Source organism: Salminus brasiliensis, chromosome 8 (genome assembly GCF_030463535.1).
Source record: "Salminus brasiliensis chromosome 8, fSalBra1.hap2, whole genome shotgun sequence".
Classification (NCBI taxonomy): Eukaryota; Metazoa; Chordata; class Actinopteri; order Characiformes; family Bryconidae; genus Salminus; species Salminus brasiliensis.
The window spans coordinates 7,122,677-7,140,773 of NC_132885.1; the positions used below are offsets into that span (position 1 = coordinate 7,122,677).

The window sequence follows — 18,097 nt, forward strand, 5'->3', positions numbered from 1 at the left end:
ACCTTCTGAGAACGTCCACACTGCTGCTGCAGCCAGCTCGGAGAAATGTCTGATAATGGCGCCTTGATAGCGCTCTGAACAGCGTGGTTAAAACAAAGACTCTGAACTGGATTGAGATTAAAATAGCCAGAACCCGATCCTTTAAAATATGCCTGGACCAGCCTCGTTTCTGAACAACTGGATCAGATCTGGACACTGTTAGAAATTCTAGTAAAGATAACAGCTAATAGCTGCAACTCCAACATAATTCACTTCTTTTCAGATGCCTTGTTTGTAGTACGCCAAAGAAATTACCACAGTGTCATAGAGACCCCATCCCCAGGCCAGACCCCATCATGCAGACGCATCAACTCTCATTGCGTTAATGCAGCTCAGCATTAAGGTCAGCATAAACTGACCTTAAAGACCGAATTTAGGGTAAATAGATTTTTGGCTGAACCATCACTTTACTGCAGATCAGATTGATTGACGGGGACTGAAAATATTTCTTGATCAGCTCCCTCATCTTTTTCCTACTAGTAGAGCATGACTCTCATGTTATCGGTCTCAGTGAGCACAGAAATGCTGTTTCTGTCCTCTGTGTGTGTGTGTGTGTGTTTGTGGTGGGGGTGGTGATGGACCCTCTTGCTATTCAGTATGGCGCTCCGTATGACGGCTTTAGCACAAATCAGAGCTGGTTCGGCCTGTCACTCTGACACTCAAACAAGGAACTGCTGAATGGAGTGTAAAATAATGCCCAAGAGGACAGAAGGAACAGACAGACAGAAGGAACACACACACACACACACACACACACACATATATATATATATATATATATATATATATATATATACTCACACACACTCTGGTATGCTCATATGGACGGTGCAGTACAGATAATTTGGGGATTTGTGGAGGAACCTTGTGCTTGAGCACATTCCTGTGCATAATTCAGTTTGGCTTTAACAGAGGCTATTGTGTCGTGTGTCCCCAGAACACCCTGGACGCTGAGAAGCCGTTCGTCCTGCAGCAGCACACAGAAGCCATTGACAGGTAAAGTTAAACCCTCTCCCAACCTCAGCACGTGCCCACTTCAGCACTGCCGATAAATCACACTCTCTCCTTCTAATGTTGCTGCACCAAAATAGAGCGAAACCAAAGACCAGCTTTTAATAATGTAAAAATAATCCACCTTTACAAATGGAAACTAAGAGAAGTGAAACTCTCGGGGATGTGACGCAGATGTTCTAGGGGCTTTTAAAGGTAGCAATCTAAGACCCTGGACAATCCAGCAAGCAATATTTTTGTTTTTTTTTGCTAAATGTAGTAAAAAAAAATACTAAATTTGACAAAAAATCTACTAAATTAACCAGTTAACCAAATTCAGTTGACAATTGGGTTCTGTTTTTTTTTTTTAGCAACACCCAGGCATGATCTGTTGAATCTAAACAGCACCTAAAACCTGTCTGGTAATGTGAAGCAGGCCTAGAGGGGAGTTCTAAAGAGCTTCGAATACAGAAGTAAAACAAAGTCATTGAAATCTAGCAGTCTGGGAAGGTTTACAGAGCCATGTGAAAGCCATTCATATCCACAAACAGAGAACACAGTGGTGAACCTTCCCAAGAGTGGCCGGCCTACCAGAATTTCACCAAGCGTGCATCAACAAATCGTCCAGGACCACTGCTGCCCAAAAACATCTAGAAGTCCCTCAAAAAATTTTTTTGGATGATCTTCGCTGTGCTGATGTGTCAAAGGTGGATATTTCTGGGGAAGGGAAGAAATTCCATTCCATTAATTTTTTATATTCAATAAATGAAATATGATTACTTAAAACATTTAAATGTGAGAAATATGAAAAAATAAAAGAAAAACAATCCTCCTTTTACCTTTTAATTATTAAAAAAAATATATATATTTGTTTAGTGTTTTTATGGAGGAATTTGCATGAAAATGAAGTTTTACCCAAATAATGACTTGGGCACTTACTAAACTGTTTTCAAAAGCACATACTAAAACATTTTGGCCGTTTGTGCCACCTGAGTGCTGACGTTACAGCCAGAGATTAAAAAGTGCAGCCTTTGCTTTTATTCCCAAGGTTACCCGGCCACTAATACTGGCACAAGTATTTACACATGTGATAAAGCTTCCTTTAAAATACACCTGGTGAGGATTTAAGAAATAGTTGTTTGTGTTAAAATCCATTTTAAAAGCTTGACAGGCAGTAAAACTGCTCATACTCTGAGCTGGTCTGCGTGATTTCAACTGGATCTAGCTTTATACAACAGTGTGCCGTCGTAAACCTGCCGTCTGACCTCAGCCGCCTGCACACTCCAAACCTGTCTTAGTGCACTGCACTGTCCAGGCTAACTGCACGGTCCTGGCTAACTTCATATTGGTCGATGCTCTAACCTTTTTAATAATAAAATTGATTTTTCATACATGGAATGCAGCTCAAAGTACTTCACAACATAAGGTAATAAACAATAAAACAAGACATAGAAAATAACTATAAATATGTTTTATAGAAATTACAATAAAAAGAGGAAAATGATAATAGTACTAATAATAAGTATTTGGATAATAGGAAATGTAAATAAAATAAATAGGACAATATTTGTTAATTATATTTTAACTTGCTTGTTTGAAAGCTGTTAACTTTCTGATGAATATCTATCAGTAGTTATATAATTACTTAGCCTGGTGATAAATGAATAGTATGTTTTACATTCTACACTGGCTAATAATAATAATAATAATATTTTTAATGAAGTATTAATGAAGTTAATGAAGTAATTTCTCCACTTGGGTTAGTGGAAGTGGAAGTGGAAATACCTTTGTCATGGTCACATCCAAAAGTTCAGACACCCCTGTGTTCAAATGACATTATAGTATAGTTAACAGCATATATTAATGGACACTGTATATTTGCTTAATTTAACCTATTGGTGAAAAGCATAGGTTAAACCCCAAATATGATCGTTTCAGGACTTTTCAGAGGATTTGTTCGCTGGGAAAATCAGCAAATGTAATTAAACCAGGACTTAAACCAGGCTTAAACTGCTTGTTCTGAAGGTTGGCACCAAAAAATGGCACCAGACACTTCATGGTATTGGAGTTGATTCCTCCTGACTCCAGCTCTCCTGATCAAAGGACCACAATGATGACTGGTGATAAGCCCAGTGCTGCTCTATCTGATGGGACGACAGCGATCCAAAACTCTGCTCTCGTCATGCAGCCTGATAATCGCCTCATCTCTGCTGGAGGGTTTCGAGCGTTTAGCAGAACAAATTATTAATGAGCAAACATCCTCCATGTTTACCTGTTTGGGCTCAGACCCGTGCTGCCTCTGAGTGTTATATAAAGAGCGGTTCTGCATTATGGAGGCGCTCTGCTGTGTAAGTGGGATGACTAATGCTGCTTGACATGTTCCGTTAGTCTACCACAATGCATGGAGGTTAAAGTGAACAGCTACTAATGCGTTTGTCTACGTGTCCGTCAGTAACCTGCCAGTGTCCTGCCACTAAAATAATTGTGGTTAAATCAGTTTACAGCTTTACTGCTGCTTAAATCCAGCGAAAAAGCTCTGCTACATACTGAATCACTTCAGCATTGGGATTAGTGGTGTGTTACAAGAAGAACAGAGCTGTTCTTATAGTTCACACCTCAAATTGTGTAATACTAATAATAATGTTATGACAGTTATTAAAAAACTCATGTGAAAAAAACTGTTTTGCAGGAAATCAATTATTAATTGAGTTTAATACAACAATTAAAATTGTCTCATGCCCAGTGTGCACAGGCCTGGTCTTCTGTTCTTAGTTCTGTCTCTGTTTCAGGCTCTTTAAAGCCAGCAGTGTGGAGGAGATCATGGAGAACCTGCAGAAGGACGGCTCTGACTTTGCTCAGAAGCAGTTAGAGGTGGGTTTAGGGGCAGACTCTTAATTTTCACCAATTTGCCCCACAGACACTGTACCTGTATCCACTAGAGATGCACCGATCTGGCCTTTTCTGCACATCGATCGATACCTGATACCAGTCCGATACCATTGCTGAATTAATAAACCGTATATCTCACCATGTGGGAGAGACTTAAGGCATCAGGATTGACTTAAACATGACTATATATTAATAACAAATTAACACATCGATATAAATGTACTAAATTGCAATTTGTCATTTATTTATTTGCACATTTTAGTGCAGTCTCACACCACCAAATTGAAGTGAAAGGATTGGTTCCATGGATCGGCTTAATTATCCGATACCCAATCCAGCTAATTTTGTTAATATCGGGGCCGATACTCGATCCTAATATCGGATCGGTGCATCCCTAGTGTCCACTCCTTCAGCCATTGAATGTGATGCAAAATCAAACCCTCTATGTAAGCCCCTTGATTTCAGAAGAAACAATAAATAAGCAGGTGTCCCAATACTTTTGTTTACATTTAAAGGTAAAGGTGCACGTATTTGTCACTGTACACTGTACAGCAAAATGTGTCCTCCGCATTAACCCATCTGTGGTAGTGAACACACACACACACACACTAGTAAACTAGGGGCAGTGAGCACACACACCCAGAGCGGTGGGCAGCCAACTCCAGAGCCCGGGAAGCAGAGAGGGTAAAGGACCCACAACCCTGTTATCAATAGCCCGGCGCTCTAATCGCTGAGCCACCACTGCCATATATACTGTATATATCATTTACATAATTGCTTGCTCTGCCATTCGGACATCCAGGGAACGTTTGTCCCTCACATACAGTGTATTTGAACCAGTAAACTGTCTCTGTTGTCCCACTCAGTGTCCTACTCTCTCTTGCATTGTCGATAATTTATAGGTTATGGTCACCTTTCCCATTTCACCAAAATCAATCTATTCCAATGTGGACCACATTCATCCACCAACACATCCACTCTAGCTAATGATTATATGCCGGTTGCGTGTCCAGCCCTGGGAATTTGATCAGGTAAAGAAAAAAGCTAATCTGATTTGACAGTTTCACAGCGCTGTCTGGACGAGACCCAAGTGCATCCGCCAGCGAAGTAGAGTCTTGGCCTTTATTGAAGGGTGTGTGGGTGTGATGTCTTTATGTGTCTCATTACAGGAGTGATAGCAGCACATAAGCTTTTAACAGGGTTAGGCTTTTTCTCCTGCCACTTACATAGGTTCTGTTTTCTCCCACTGATAAAACATGATTATAATCACAATGACGCTGATGGGGATGACGATTATCACTCTATTGGATGTATTGGAAGTGGGTGTTGCCCTATTATTCGCATGTCAGAGCCCTCTGTTTTGTGTGTGTGTGTAAACACTCGTTGCATAATGGCCCTTCAATTGCATTACGGGTCACTCAGTATTACAGCGACAGTCTGTTCCTCATCTCTAGGAGCTAATTTGTCCTGCATCTCCGTGGTTATAGCAAGAGCTCGTCAAAATGGAGACAGCTCACAAGATGATGTGCGGTACGATTGCTGTCGGACGGTGCTGCCGTGTTGTCTTATTGCTGCATGAATTATTGAGAGAAATTCCCTTTCTCCAAGCTGCAATTAAAAATGCATCAGAGGCACCTGACAGTGATTTCATTGTGTGAATAAGCATTAAGGCTAATGCTCAGATATGTTGGTGGATCGTCGTGTTGATGTGTGTTTTTTGATAAGCAACTTCTTTTTATCAAAAATAGCTTAGCTTAGCACTAAGCTCGCGTGGTTGTAGGCATGAAGGTCTTACTAAGCCAATTAAAACCATAGTTCCTCAAAAGAGAAAGTCATTCAGTCATCTTAGGTGTCCAAAGTTGGCTTCTGTAGCTACCAAGTAATATTTGCACCCCATCAATTAGCTGAATGTTTGTGGACACCCCTTTTAATGAAAGCATTCAGCTACTTTAACTTACCCCCATTGCTGACACAGATGTGCAAATGCACACAGACCACTTGTCTAGTCCCTGTGAAAGTTTATCCTGCTTTTGTTGGAGTGACTGTCTCTACTGTCCAGGGAACAAGGCACCCCACCCCATCATCCCAAACTCCCCAACTTATCCCAAAAGTATTGGATGAGGCACCAACCATCATTCCAGCTTTATACCCCTCTAGCCCACGCCTGGCATTAGGCAGCATGGTGCCAATAGGCTCATGTGTATCTGCTCCAGAGAGTCCTATTCTACTGTCCGTACTTCTCCACAGGGTTCATTAGAAGAGGTGTCCACAAACATTTGGACACATAGCGTATGTACACCCGAGCAATGATTCTGTATCATTTGAATTGTGTTCTGATTTATTATGTAGACTTTGGCTAAGATGTCTCCAACGTCGCTGAAGCTGACCTTCAGACAACTGCAGGCCGGAGCCAGTATGAGCCTTCAGGAGGTGTTTGTGATGGAGTACAGACTCAGCCAGGCCTGTATGGTATGTAATTCCACTCAATGTGCTTTTCAGCTGCTGATTAACCTGGTAACTGTGGCAGTAGCAGTTTACAGTAGCTCAGGGGTGGGGAACCAGGGGCTGGAGTGCAGCGCAGTTGGATGATTTCTCTGCTGTGGCACACACCTAAACCTGTGTTTAAGCAGGAAAATCAACATGTCTGGTTGGATCTGGCCTTCCTCACCCTTGCCTTATCTTATGACCAAATTTGACATATGAATAAATGCAAATTGTTCTATTACAAAGAAAAGCTCCCCAGAGAGAACATGGTCACCTTGTGTGTGTTTAAGGTGGTAGTAACTTCAGGCTCCTGCAGAAGGCGCCACACGAGGATGATCAGGCTATAAATACCTGCAGGGTGTGCGACAGGATTCATAGGTTGAGAAGAGAAGGTGGAGTGCAGTGACTGTCTCATTCCGAGGAGAATCTCCTGTAGACTGGTGGGATTTCTGCCACTGCTGGTAGACCAGTATGACCGTATGCTTCCATACACCTGCAGATTCAGCTCCTTCCTTCACACTGTGGTCTTTGACACACTCAAATGCCATCACTCCTTTTAGTCAATCATTATCTGCTTTGCGACCCACACATCCAACCAGACCCTCACTGCACTGCACCACCTCTTCTCAATCTATGAATCCCATCACACATCGTCCTCGTGCAGCACCATCTGCAGGAGCCTTAAGTTACTACCACTACGAAGTATGCAAGGTGACTTTATTTAGGTTTAGAATCCATAATTTCATGACTTGCTTAATACACTACATAGGGGGTAGTGTGCAATTTGGGATTAACCCTTGTATTTTCTTCCTTCTTTATGATGTCCTGATGTGTTTCTTTGAGGCACTGTCGCTCCGTACAGGGCTAGCGGACAGGGCCTGAGATCTTTATTCTGAACCTCCACTGTTATTAAATTAAGAAATGGCTTCTCTTCTTATTTTACAGATGGGACATGACTTCTATGAGGGAGTAAGAGCTGGTAAGATGTTTTACATTACACGTTAGACGGGTTTAAGCCTAAATCCTATTGAATAGAAATTGTCCATTGAAATAAAAAAAAAACGAGTCCACGACTAATCCCGGCTTAATCCCAGCCCAGAAAACTGGCCCTTAAACTGCTACACGTCTCAGAGCATCGAGACCTTGTTAAGACATTTTATTGACACTCTCCAAGTGAACCACGTCAGCATGCCATTAGGTAAAGTTTTCTCTATTCTGCTTGCAGTGATCATTGATAAGGACCAGAATCCTAAATGGAAGCCCTCGACTCTGGCTGAGGTCACGGAGGAGTTTATGGAAGAAAGCTTTGGATCGCTGGGAGATAGAGACCTCATACTGTGAACACTACTCAACACTATACGACTCCAGAAAGAATAAGAGCGTTTGACAAGTTCCCTTTATTTTGAAACCAGAGCAGTCATATTTGTGTAGCTTTTTAGAACAGAAAGAGCTGATATGTGCAATAAAGGTCAGGCACAGGCACAGAGCTACAGGACAGCCAGCAAAACTCCCCCTCTGAGACACTGAACAGATACGCTGAGTCAGTGTTTTGGTGGAGTACAATGCTCAGTTCATTAAGTAAGCCTTTTTAGCGCTTGTCTTTCTTTTTGCTATCCGTTTCATACAGGGTGATGGTGAGTAGGCTTATACCTTTCTTTCTCTTCCTCTCTCTCTCTTATGCTCTATCTCTCTTATTGTGGCCTCTAAGCCAGGCAATTTTGTAATCACTCGATATGAGCCACGACCCGAGCTGGCGTTCGCGAGTTTACGTCTGGCGAAACACAGCACTAACACACCGAGCTGTGGTTTATATCCTTCCGAGCAGATGAACCGTGACCTGCTGTATTGCTCCAGTTGCTGTGCAAATGTTTGTCTCCTCTAATCAACAGCATTCACCATGAAGCAGTTGGATTTAAGACCCCTAACATTAAGGGTTATCACACCGTATTTACACACACTGCCAACTGTAACTACAGCCAGTTAATGAGAATAAAAAACAGATGCCTTCAGTTTCAGCTGATTGGCAAGCGTTTCTGATTCTGTGCATAATTGTACAAATTAATCAGTGTTCGTTATGTAATGTCTTAACGACTCGGTTTCATGGCAGATTTCTCCCTTCAGTGCCGTACCAGTGATTTCATGTGGAGCACAGATTTTGGAAAGCAAGCCCATGGATGATTTCTACGTGTCGAATCCTCTGTCTGGAGAAAGCACATTAATGAATTGATCCACAGAGTCAATTAGACTTCTCCTCTGGCCTGGCGACAGAGCTGCTAATCTAATGACTCTCTTGCCAGCACAGTGGCCTGCTGTCCACCGCGTCCACGGCTAACGCAACACACCCAAGGAGGAGCGGCACTGTTCAACCATAAATGCACACCTTCAGGTCCAGGCTTGAAACACTTCCAGCTTCTAGTTTTCGTTTCTACAATAACCTGGTAACACTGATCATCTTGCACGTTCTGAAACTTGTGTTTATCCGGTATGTGGACAAAAGTATTGGGACACCTGTTCATTCATTCAAGTTTAAAAAAAGAGCTTATCCTGTTTTTGTTGGATTCGTACCTGTCTCTACTGTCCAGGGAAGACCGGGAAGCTTACTTCTAGATTTTGGAGGAGCATTGCTGTGAGGATATGGTTGCATTCAGCGACAAGAGCGTTAGTGAGGTCAGGATGTTTGATGACCACCCCATCTCATACCCAAGGTATTGCTTGGAGCACCATTCATCATTCCAGAGAACAGTCACATTGCTCCACAGCTCAATGCTTGGGGGGGCTGTGTACCCCTCTAACCCACACATGGCATTAGGCAGCATGGTGCCAATAGGTTCAGTGTTCATCTACTCCAGAGAGTCCTAATCTTTTGGCAGTACTTCTCTACAGGGACTGTTGCACATTTGCACATCTGCATCAGCAATGTAGTTCATTGGACTATTCATTCATGCATTCATTAGAAGGGGTGTCCACAACTATTTGGACATACAGCATCGCTACATCCCCTTGCATCTGTCAAAGAAAACAGCAGAAGAAATCATGAAAGCAGCAGGCGGCAGCAGTGCAGCGGAAGGCATTGACTCAGTTTATTGGTTTCACATGGTTCACTGTTCATTTATTGATGTCACGTTGTTCTCTTTTTCTCGTTGCGTTATTTACAAAAGGTGAGGCTGAGCCATCGCCGACCACAGACACAACACACAAAGTTTGGTACTGTAAACTGAAATTGTATCCTTCCAGCAGGGGTGATGGCATCTGCTTCAGTCATACATGCCTGACAGAACTGCAAAAGCACCTCTTAGGTTTCCTGTTGATCAGGTAGATAGAGTCTCAGAGTTCAGCAGAGGACACCATAAGATTTCAGCATTATTAATCAAACTGCAGTCCCTCCTGCAGGTTAATGCATATAAAACAACAACCCAAAATGACCAAAAAAAAACAACAACAAGGACAGTCGGGGTCTTTCCTGATGCCATTGTGTTATCTAGCATAGCAGTGTCCGTAACCTGGTGTTCTCTGTTCTTTACCTGTTATTGAAGTTTAATAGAAGAGCTACTGGCTGTGGTAAGACTGTGTTAAAATGAGAGTGGCTCTGGGGTGGTTTCACAAAGTTGGGTTTCCTAGTTAACCAGATAACTCAAGCCCAAAGTCAGGCCTGTCTAATAGGAGAAGATAGCTGAGGGCTGTTTCTATGAGACACCCCACACTGTTGGCTTCAGTTAAACTGAGAAACTCTGCTTTGTGAACTACCCCCACCTCTCCTTTCCTATAAGATTAAACCTGATCAGAGCAATACTGCACTCTTGCCCTGCTTAGAACTGGATCCCAGCTTGTCTATATACTGGAAACGTCCTGTAGAGGAGTGGAATGGGTTTGCCGTTGGTCGGATCCTGTGCTCAAAGGCCTCTTAACTGACATCTTAATACAAACCATGTATCATATTACGGCTTTAAACACTAGGCTAGCATGTTTACTGTTATTCTAGTGGATAGAGATTTCATAAATATTAGACTACCTGCATAACTGTGTTATAAGGAATCTTAAGCGAATACCAGCCCTCTCTTGGTTTAAAACACTTACGGTTTGTGTAGACATCATTTGGATTTAAAGGGTCATTGGTTACTTTGTCATCGTAGCATCCTTAGTCACGAACTCGCCCTAAACCTCGCTCACTCAAAAGAGCAGATTGTGCTTGTATTACCACTGATTAAGGACACTGGCTTGTTGTGGTCCCACATCTCCCATATCTAAGCATCTCAGCTAGTGTTATGGTTTAAGTTCGGCAGTCTTACTAGCTGAAAAAGCTATTTTTAAGTTGGCATGGATTCCCTTCTGACATGGCATGGCCTCTGAGATTTGCATATTTGAGCTGCAGCAATCTGTGCATGACAGCAGAAAGACATTCCCTCCAACAGCAACAAGAGTTATTTGGCTCTTTACACACTGTAAAACACCAAACAACCACAGGGGTGAGAGATCTACATACAGTCAGCAGTACTCTCGTATGCGCTTATCACCTCATGATATAGGGGCACAGGGCAGCTCCTGTACCAGATGGCTTACGTTTCTACTTCTGTAGTAACTCCCCCTTGAGAGTATTTGGTCTCAGCGTCCATATGAGAGATCCTTAATTTAGTACCACAACGCTCATACTAACACGAGGGACGTGGGAACGAACCTCACGGTGAAAGCTGTGCAGCTTTTTAGGCAAGGCCTCGGGTTAGGCCTCAGCCTGGTTCGCTGAATGAAGGGATGTGTTAAGCTTACTCAGTTCAAACAGATCACCAAGTTTGTGTGTCTTTCTATTGGGAACTCTGGGTCTGAGCTTGATTTCTGTATAGCGGAACTGAATGGGAAAGCACTGCAGTCACGCCCTGTGGTAAACAACATTTCAAGCTGGAAGCCACTGGGTTTTCAATGTTACGAAGCTGTTAACAAGTCGAAATGTGAATAGTGCTTCAAGCAGAGTGACATGTAGTCAAAATACATGCTAGCTAACCTCCTGCACATTGAAATGACATTGCTAGAAAGAAAGTCCGCTACTAAACTGTTTTACACTGTTAGAAAACAAAATTGGCCACTCAAAACTAGCTAAAGCATCTTAACCAACCTCATTTGCTAAAGACTACTGGTTTGTTTGGGGTATTTTGTTAAGGTTGAGTCGGTTAACTGTGTAGGACTGTTGGCTAGCATCTCGCTAGCTTCCCATATTTCGACTCGATAACAACCTCATCATTCAAACAGTCAAGTGGCTTCAGGAGAAGAACGTATACAGGATAAAGCGTATCGGGTTTGGAACACTTCTGTTTACCATTCACTCTTAAAAGTGATGTTAAAAGAGTTCTTTGAGTGATGTCATAGCAGAACCCTTTTTGGTTCCTTAAAGAACCATTTTTTTATAACAGATTTGGCAGACTACTGTGACACTGCTTAAAGAACCCTTTGAGCACCTTTATTTTGAAGAGTGTAGAGCTCGATAGGAGTAAAATCCCACTCAACCCAAGTCCAGCTTAGACCTCGAGTTCCTAATATGGACATCTTGATGTGACCGCAGTGATCTAAGTCTACATCGTTTCCACATTTCTGAAGAGAATATGTTGCACCAACACAGTTTTGTCATGTAAAGTAAGTCATTTTTGGAGCATTTCTATTGGTCCATTCTTCATGACTTTTTGATACAATGGTAAAGAACAACAGACTGATTCAGAGTATGTAAAAAAGTAAAACATGGCAAAAATGGAGATTGCAATTTTTGCAGGACAGCAACATTCTGGACTCTTATATGGACATGATGGACTCCTTTGGATCGAGTAAACTCAACATGTTACTTTTTTTCCAGTGTACTGCTGCTCCGTAACACCACTGCTAACACGATGGAATCTGGAAGTGTGTGTGCGCTGATCCAAGCAATATAGAGACTATGATAAAAGCAGAGAGACTGAAAAGAGAAGCCTATTAATAGCGTCCCTGGGAGCAGAGTCTGTTTTGGCCTCTGCACATTTGCCTTGCCTTGCCAATTAAAAGACAGAGCCCTGGATATGACACGTTGCACTGATAAAGAAAAAGCTGCGGAGGCATACTGGTGCTTTGATAGCATTTCTCTAGCTTCGTCTGTGAAGTCACAAACTGACTCAGTTCTAGCTAGACCAAGCCAGAATAATGCCTGATTGGCTGATTGTATGATTTATGTATACAAAATGATGTCCAATCACCAAACCGTGTTTCCTCCAGCCATCGCATGATGCAGTAAGCTTACTCCACTGGCCCGCTTGTGGTCAGGCAGAGCGGCTGTCCCGACTGTGAGTTGGTGTGGCCTTTATTTAAGGCCTTCACGGCACGTCACATTCGATGTAGGGGATGTCGCTGTAGCGGCTGTCCACCTCGGCCCACTGCTGCACGGCCCGCGCCACGATCTCCTCCGAGAGCCTCTGGGCGTAGTCCAGCAGGACCGGGTTGACCCGGGGCGAGTCCTCTGCTGAGCCCGTCTCCGCATAAACCAGTATGGCCTTCTCTCCTCTCTTCCTGCCCGGTCTGCCGTCCACTCTCTCCACAGATTCGGAGTTCTGAGTGGCTTCGCTGTGCTTGGATTTGACGCATCCCATGATATCATTGGGTTGAGAGCAGCTATGGAGGATGGCGAGAGATGTGGTGCTCAGCAGGCGGACGTTCACCCGCACGAATCGTCGTCACAGTGGTCCGGCTGGCGCTTCCAGCAAAGTACAGCTCACTCATGGACGTCTCCCTGCAAGAAGAAGATTCAGCAGGAGAGTTTGATTGGCAGATCTGTCCTTGGTGCTGCTGAGAGTCGGATGTATCAATAAATCATTGCAACATGCAAAGGACAAGGTAGCAGCGAGAAGTACTGGGTTCCTATGTTTACAGTATGGGACTTCCATATGGGCTTAATGTCCTAAGAAACAGAGCATCTAGTGTGGACAGCAGGTCTGCAGCAGCTAACTTGACAGTAAAATCCGAGTTTATTCAGAGATGTGTTCACACTAATGGCAGATTAGTGCCAAGGCTGAAAGGTCAGGGAGGTCTGATCCTCCAAAATCTGAATCTGAATTTGAGCACCAAGGCTTGCAGTGTGAGCCCAATACCCAGCTGCACAAGCCAGGAGACTAGAAGCACTAGGCCTAAAGACTGAAGTCTGAGTCTCTGAGCTGAAGGCCTAGATGTGACCTAATGTCACTTACACTTAGCTCAAAGGACTAGACTTGGGACCCTTATACTCGGGGACTAAACTTTAAAAACCTGTGTATTATTGAACATATTTATACATGTGGGCAATACTGGCAAATTCTGAGAGATGGAGAAATTGGATCTGGAGAAAAATTGAGTATTTTTAAGACGTCTGTCTTATTTAAACCCCAGACATTTAGTCTGGTCTGCTCTTGATGGTTGATCTCAGCGTGGATCTAAATGTGTAATTATGCCTACAAGTCTAAACTACCTAATTTTGCCCAAATTATGCCCTTTCTTTAACTATCCAGTCAAGTCACAGCATTTTCATTTTCTAGAAGATTCTTTCATTTAGTTCTAACCTCGTGAGCTAAACGGAGCGCTGCTTTCACAGCTAGAATTGATCAAGATGTGTGCTTCAGCCCAGATACAGGTGAGTGACTGACATTCCAGTGGACAGGTGTGCTTGTCTACTCTTATCAGCTGTCATGCAGTGTGTAAGTGTGGGCTAAACAAGTGACTAAACACAGTATATTTACTGAACACTGTATATCCTGCTATTGTTGACCAGTCTACAGGACATTTCTGATCAGTCTACACTTCAGTATATTTACTGAACACTGTATATCCTGCTATTGTTGACCAGTCTACATGACATTATTGATTAGTCTACACTTCAGTATATTTACTGACCATGATATCCTGCTATTGTTGACCAGTCTACAGGACATTATTGATTAGTCTACACTTCAGTATATTTACTGAACACTGTATATCCTGCTATTGTTGACCAGTCTACAGGACATTATTGATTAGTCTACACTTCAGTATATTTACTGAACACTGTATATCCTGCTATTGTTGACCAGTCTACAGGACATTTCTGACCAGTCTACACTTCAGTATATTTACTGACCATGTATTTCATGCTATTGTCGACCAGTCTACAGGACATTTCTGACCAGTCTACACTTCAGTATATTTACTGACCATGTATATCCTGCTGTTGTTGGCCAGTCTACATGATATTTCTGATCAGTCTACACTTCAGTATATTTACTGAACACTGCATATCCTGCTATTGTTGACCAGTCTACAGGACATTATTGATTAGTCTACACTTCAGTATATTTACTGACCATGATATCCTGCTATTGTTGACCAGTCTACAGGACATTATTGATTAGTCTACACTTCAGTATATTTACTGACCATGTATTTCATGCTATTGTTGACCAGTCTACAGGACATTATTGATTAGTCTACACTTCAGTATATTTACTGAACACTTTATATCCTGCTATTGTTGACCAGTCTACAGGACATTATTGATTAGTCTACACTTCAGTATATTTACTGAACACTGTATATCCTGCTATTGTTGACCAGTCTACAGGACATTATTGATTAGTCTACACTTCAGTATATTTACTGACCATGTGTTTCATGCTGTTGTTGACCAGTCTACAGGACATTTCTGATCAGTCTACACTTCAGTATATTTACTGAACACTGTATATCCTGCTGTTGTTGACCAATCTACAGGACATTTCTGACCAGTCTACACTTCAGTATATTTACTGAACACTGCATATCCTGCTATTATTGACCAGTCTACAGGACATTACTGATCACTATACACTAATGCCATTTAGTGATTTACTGAACTCAACATTTTCTAATGTTTAGTTATTTACTGAACACTGCACTGTTTAGTTATAGACGAAACACAGAGGCCTGGTGTCCTAGACAGACATTAACCCTACTAGTTCTGGACTTTAAAAGAAATATAGTCCATGGCTAGGCTTAATCCATGTCAGGGAAACGTCTCTAGAATTGGCCCACCATGTTTAGCAATATATTATACACCAAAAACTGTTGGATAGTTCTTTGATTTAACTAAACGTAGAAGGCTGGTGGTGTTTCGCCACTTAAACCATTTTAAACCAGGGTGTAGACCTAATCTGGGCCTTAAATATTTAGCTGCTATATTGAATACTGAACACTGCAGCTACTGTAATATATTAAATGCTGTAAGTCATAAAGGGGGTTTATTCAACCCAAATAAAGTCTTAGCTTGAACTAGATTCAATGTTTAATGATGAAACACCAGAGGCACTGCAGGTTAGTCCCAGCCTAGGCTTGTGTCCAAGAAACCAAACCATATTGTTAATGTTAAATAGTGACGTTTTAGGTGACATGCTCAACATTTTAGGTGGCATGCCTATTTATGTTAACTGTTCACAGTGGTGGTGAATGGAATCAGATATCTAAAGAGTTTAACACACCTGACATATTGTTCTACAAAAGTTTTGGATCCATTGAGCCCCTGAACTAATTATATTTACCACTATTTAACCATAATTAACATTACTATACAATTCAGAAGATGCTTATACAGCCATACAAAAATTAACACACCCCATGAAAACCACTGTCTTGTTTAACGTATTGTAAATATGCAAACATTTAGATCTGAGAGAAGGAGAGAACATAACTAAACCAATACAACTGAAGAAATGTCTTATAGAAATCACCTGTGAAATGTAATTAATAGAAATGTAATATTCCTGTGAGGAAAACGTTCAAGAGAGGTTAGAGAGGATTGTGGAGGATCCTGTCTCCTGTTCAAACCTCAGACATTTGGTCTGGTCTGCTCTTGATGGTTGAAGTGAGTGGTGAGGATTACCATCATGGCCAGATCCAAGAGTTCCCTGAGGCCTTCAGAAAGAAGGTTGTAGATGTAGATGTAGAGTCTGGGAAGGGCTTTAAGAAGCTCTCAGAACAATCAGAACTCATCCCCCTGTCCACTAAATCATTTCCAACATTTAGAACAACCCCCATCATGGCCAGGTCATGCTGTTCTGGCAAGTTCAGCCCAAGAGCAGACCTCAAAGATCTCCAATGATCCTACAATGTCATTATGGGATCTACAGGTAGCTCTTGTTGCCACAGCTGCTGTTAAAGTTCAGCATCTACCTTCAGGAAGAGAGCAAACAAGTGTGATATATCAATGGGACGTCTGTAAAAGCAACATCAGGGCATGGCAGAGACCTGTGAGTATCTCTACGGTCAACCACTTCACACCAAACCCGCTGAGAACGACTTTGTCTACATGGACAGAATTTCTCAGAAATGTGGAAATTCGCTGGACTTCCCCTTTAAACCACACCATCAGCACCCTTAACACGCTCAGTCTGCTGCTAAACACTGAACACCTTGCTGATGACCACACTGAACTACACACTTGCCCAGAGGTCGTGCTGTTTAGGTCACACCCAAGACAACTTCACCTTTAATATGGTAACAGGTGACTATGGTAGCACTGCTGGAGCACAGGTCCAGTTCATCTGAGGTTCAATTGCCACGCTCGGTGCTGATTAGTGGACCAGTGTTGGGTCCAGTGCCAGTGTCAGAACGAGCGCTGTGCATTTGGCCATACAAGTGCGCGCAGTGGCCACACACGTGTGGTAAGAGCTTCAAGGTCAGCTGTCCAAAAAGGCAGCACATGCACAATAACTACACTGCCCTCTTGCATGGCAGTGCCACTGTGTCGCGTGTAGGCCTTGTGTTGGACAGCATATTGTTAAATGTTAGTCCGTAAATGGTCAGATAGGGTACATACCTGCTGGCATGGCAGAGGCAGGCATGCTGTAGAAAGGCTGTGAACCCAAATGAACCAGCGTCCCCGCCTTATCCGGGCTCCATTGACATGGACACACTTATTTGCAGGGAAATGGGATGTCTAATCCTCCTCAGCGGCACCGTCTGGCTCCTCTCGCCCTCAGGGCGCCGTTGGTTCTCCACACGCTCCTCGCTGTCGTCCACAAACTTGCTGTGGCCAAGTCGTCACGGCGCGCTTTGGCCATCAGAGTCTCCAAAGTTCACGGTGGCAATTGCAGCAGCCCAAGCATCCCGGAGACCATCGTTGCGTTTGCATTTCATGCCTGACAGCGTGTGCGTTCTTCTCCAGATCCGTAGGGCGCAAGTGTTCCCCCTTCAGTCCCTCCAGTCCCTCCAGTCGGTCCCGCGAAGACAGAAGTGTAGCCGCGGTCAGTGCGCGCTCTGGGGGCGCAGCATGGAGCCCAGCAGTTATCTTTCAACCCAAACAAATATTTGCGAGACGCGTTGTAAAACTGGGTTACTGCAGCTTCCACGGTCATTGGTCGCGACGTTGCACTTTTATTTTGAGGAGAGCGCCACCTGGTGGCCTGATTGGGGCACTGCGTATGGCAGGGTGATTTCAGGTGAACCCAGCGTCTGTTTTGAAGTGTAGTTTGCTGCTCCTAGCTGCTGCAGTGACTGCAAGATGTTAAGGGGTTCTCCTACGAAGGCTTTACACTAGATGTAAAGGGAAATTGCTGTGAGTATCGGACTGCATCCAGCCACTAAAGCATCAGTGAGGTTAGGTGCATATGTCTAATGAGTAGGTCTGGATCACACATTGCTTCAGCTCATCCCAGAGGTACTGGATGGGGCTCTGTCACTCTAAGGAACCCAGTTCCATGGCTCCCACAGG

General features: G+C 43.0%; 2 protein-coding genes across 2 annotated transcripts in view; one reads left to right on the forward strand and one right to left on the reverse strand.

The window, feature by feature from the left end:
* hibch (3-hydroxyisobutyryl-CoA hydrolase) overlaps positions 1–8,417 on the forward strand; it is a 50,229-nt gene extending 41,812 nt beyond the window's left edge. Inside the window, exons 10-14 of the mRNA XM_072685001.1 lie at positions 977–1,035; positions 3,819–3,900; positions 6,268–6,387; positions 7,348–7,381; positions 7,628–8,417. Of these exons, the coding sequence (XP_072541102.1) occupies positions 977–1,035; positions 3,819–3,900; positions 6,268–6,387; positions 7,348–7,381; positions 7,628–7,743 (411 nt within the window). The 3' untranslated portion in view covers positions 7,744–8,417. The remainder of the gene's footprint in view (positions 1–976; positions 1,036–3,818; positions 3,901–6,267; positions 6,388–7,347; positions 7,382–7,627) is intronic.
* A 1,041-nt stretch (positions 8,418–9,458) lies between these two features.
* c8h2orf88 (chromosome 8 C2orf88 homolog) lies at positions 9,459–17,724 on the reverse strand. The gene is made up of 2 exons (XM_072685459.1): positions 17,204–17,724; positions 9,459–13,138 (listed from the first exon to the last, which is right to left on the reverse strand). The coding sequence occupies exon 2, from the start codon at positions 12,996–12,998 to the stop codon at positions 12,726–12,728; it is 273 nt and encodes a 90-aa protein (XP_072541560.1). The 5' UTR covers positions 12,999–13,138; positions 17,204–17,724; the 3' UTR covers positions 9,459–12,725.
* Between the last annotated feature and the right edge of the window lie 373 nt (positions 17,725–18,097).

Bases quoted from the DNA above. Each gene is read 5' to 3' on its own strand.
- c8h2orf88 (XM_072685459.1), bottom strand. From the start codon at position 12,998: ATGGGATGCGTCAAATCCAAGCACAGCGAAGCCACTCAGAACTCCGAA.